The sequence below is a fragment of the Mirounga leonina genome, unplaced genomic scaffold (assembly GCF_011800145.1).
Source record: "Mirounga leonina isolate KUSES-001 unplaced genomic scaffold, KU_Mleo_1.0 Mir_93, whole genome shotgun sequence".
Lineage (NCBI taxonomy): Eukaryota > Metazoa > Chordata > Mammalia > Carnivora > Phocidae > Mirounga > Mirounga leonina.
In genome coordinates this window covers 15,288,244-15,291,385 of record NW_023270854.1, presented here as the reverse complement: position 1 = coordinate 15,291,385, position 3,142 = coordinate 15,288,244, and the positions used below count along the sequence as shown (strand labels likewise).

The window sequence follows — 3,142 nt, the reverse complement described above, 5'->3', positions numbered from 1 at the left end:
GACATGTTAACTTAAATTGTCCAGAATACTTTAATTCCTATAACTACTATCTCCCTCTACCACAAACTGAATTGCCTTTGTGGAATATCAGAGTGTTTGCATGGGAAAATTAATCTCTTTGTCTTTGAGAAACAGACATAGTTTTATGGCTCAGAATCTTGGAGTTGTTTTTTTTTTTTTTTTTTTTAAGCTGTTTTTCTCTCAACAGGAGCTTCATTTCTATGTCTGCACAGGGAGAATGAACACATTTTATTACTTAAAATTTCAGTTCATTGTTTTAATGAACAAGCATCTATTCATCAATATTTCCCCCCAAATGGTACAATCAAATTTCTACATTTCAATGTTATATAGTGTAATATAAGAAGCCACTTATTAGCATATATTTAATGATTCTGTGATTTCTATGTTCCTAAAACAAGCAAAGTGTCAAATCCTTGTAAATAACAAGAAACATTGTTATGCTTTTAATAAGAGCTTTTTTCTTGTCTATAAATTCATAGTGCCTACAACCTCTAAATGCATAAACACTGTACAGCCAAAAAGTAGCATGACATTAGAAATGTACAGAGACTGGGCATTTTTTTCATATCAGAACATCATAAACTTAAATTTACACAACAGATATTCTCAACTCATGCCTTTCACAGAAGAAGAAGCTGTTGTCGAAACACATTGTTCAGGTTGTGTGAGAATGAAGAAGTCTCATAATGCATGTTTTTTAGTATCTCCTCTGTCCCCATTTAATATCTGCTAGACAAATCACAGAGACCACCTAGGGGATAGCAACAGATGATCTCTTTGAAGGTTCTTCTCAGTTCTTGGCTCCGGAGTGCATAAATTAGAGGGTCGATGATGGAATTACACATGATCAGGATGAGATACAAGTTAAAGTGAGACATGAAACACACACAGTATGGATTCTGGGGACAAGAGATGTAGAATATTAAGTGGAGGAAGAATGGGGCCCAGCAGACAACAAAGACCCCAATTAATATGGTCAAGGTAATCGCACCCTTCATGTTGGCACCTTGGCGGATGGTGCCAGTGCCTGGGAGGACAGCGATTCTCTTAATGTGCAGTCTGGCCATGAGGAACATGTGGACATAGAGAGAAGCCATGAGAGCCAGCATGGTGAAGAACATGGTGATGAGGCAGATGATAACAGCACTACTGTCCGAGTAAATGATGAACAGAATGCCTGAAACCGTGCAAGCTGCCCAGATACAACTTATGATGATCCCAACCCGCCTAACCGTCATGATGTTATGGTACTGGAGAGCATAAAAGATAGTAAAGTACCTGTCCACTGCAATTGAAAGCAGGCTGCAAATCGATGCAAGCAAGGAGCTACAGATCACCGAGTCAATGACATTATCAATATTCACTGTGAAACTCTGTGCGTCCGTATCAGTACTGTTTAACAGGGTGATGACAATGGTTTCTGAGCCGTTCGAAACGCTCACCAACATGTCAGCCACGGCCAGGCTACAGATGAAAAAGTACATGGGTGAATGCAGATTCTTGTTCTTGGCTATTGCCACAATCACCAGAATATTCTCCAACAAGCTGATGACCCCCAGAGTCACAAAAACCTCAGGAGAGACAAAGAGTTGCTCATAGCACCCTCCATCAGAGTAGCCTTTTCCAAGGGACTCACTGGCATTGGCGTGCTGTCGGTAGGTGCTGAGGTTCCAGAAGTGGAGAGAAGTGTGCATCCCATGGTGGATAGTGGAGTTCATCCTGCACCAAGTGGATGCAGATCCCCAGGGCACTGATTCGATCTCTTGGGTCAGGTAGCCTCAATGATTTTGTCCACGTCTTTGTCGCTCCGAAAGTTCTGAGGCTAAAACTGGCATGCCAGTTGTAAGTAAATGTCACATGCTCCAAAGGCTGGAGATGGAGCTTTTCCTGTCTTCCAGGTGCAGCTCTGATCCCCTTCACTTTAGAAGCTTAGGCTTCCGAAATGCTCATTCTCCGTTCAAAGAGTTTGTTCTTTGCTTTTTTGTCCTCACTCCCACCTTAACTTTAGTCTTACGCATTCAGTCAGGTCTTTTCAAAATAATTCTCCTAGTAGCTGCTGTGCCACTGGGACCCGAATCTGTGGGCACGTGTTCACGTCAGCTGTTAGTTCCCAGCCTGAAGCGTTGCTTTGAGTGTTAGTAGCTGCTGCTGATTTTATGGTGTGTGAAGGAAAAAAAAAAATGTTCAGAGTGGCTCCTCCTCCGCTTCCTCCTGACCAATCCAAACGCGCTGGACGTCTGTGAGACACCGGGATGTTCCAGAGATACAAACTGCAGGGCAACGCCGATTCAGATGCAGAAGCATGTGGAACTGGGAAGCTAGCAGGATGAGAGAGACTGGATTTTCCTTGTCACGTTTTCAAGGGAAACAGCTTGGTCCCTAGAGGCCATTCTTTGCTATCACTACAAGCCAGGCACCCCAGGTTTATTCCTGCTTCAAAGAGAGGTGTGTGGGTGGGTGGGTGGGTGGGTGTGCGCGCGCAGGCGTGTGCATGTATGTTCCTGAAATAGATATACTGCCTTTTTGGTCAGGATATTGAATTTGTTTACTCTCAGTTGCTTTGAATTAAGAATCCAGGAAATAATGCTTCAATTTAAAATACCTGAAACAGGGAGAATATCTGATAATACAGGTACACTATGCTCTGAATGGGAGAACTGATGTAAATAGCTACAGTTTATCAAAGAGTTCAAGACGGGGTTCATTTTTTATGCACTAATACCTGATATTTCTCCATTACAGAATTTCGTTTATCATGGCTGGGGAAGTTTTATTTTCATTCATGATATTTAATAACACCATATGGTGTTAATATAAACTATATTTACTCTGAGCTCAAAAGGAAAAAGATCAATAAATAAGCAAAGGTTAGTTTTTAAGCTTTATTGAGATATGACTGATATAACAAAATATTATACATATTTAATGTATACATTTTAATGAGTTTGGACATATGCCTCTACCCATGATACTATGGTCACAGTCAAGGTCCTAAACATATTCACCACCTCCAAAAGTTCCTTGTGAGCTTGTGTGTGTGTTTTTTGTTTGTCTGTTTTATTTGTTTTGTGGTAAGAACACTTAACATGAGATTTATCCTCTTAACATATTTTAAAGT

General features: G+C 40.8%; 1 protein-coding gene across 1 annotated transcript; it reads right to left on the bottom strand.

Annotated features, from left to right (window-relative positions):
* Window positions 1-286: 286 nt before the first annotated feature.
* Window positions 287-2,035, bottom strand: MC4R (melanocortin 4 receptor). Its single transcript, XM_034995735.1, has one exon. The coding sequence runs from the start codon at window positions 1,740-1,742 to the stop codon at window positions 744-746; it is 999 nt and encodes a 332-aa protein (XP_034851626.1). The 5' UTR covers window positions 1,743-2,035; the 3' UTR covers window positions 287-743.
* Between the last annotated feature and the right edge of the window lie 1,107 nt (window positions 2,036-3,142).

What these genes read in the sequence shown, in the direction of transcription:
- MC4R (XM_034995735.1), bottom strand. Translation starts at nt 1,742, where the DNA reads ATGAACTCCACTATCCACCATGGGATGCACACTTCTCTCCACTTCTGG.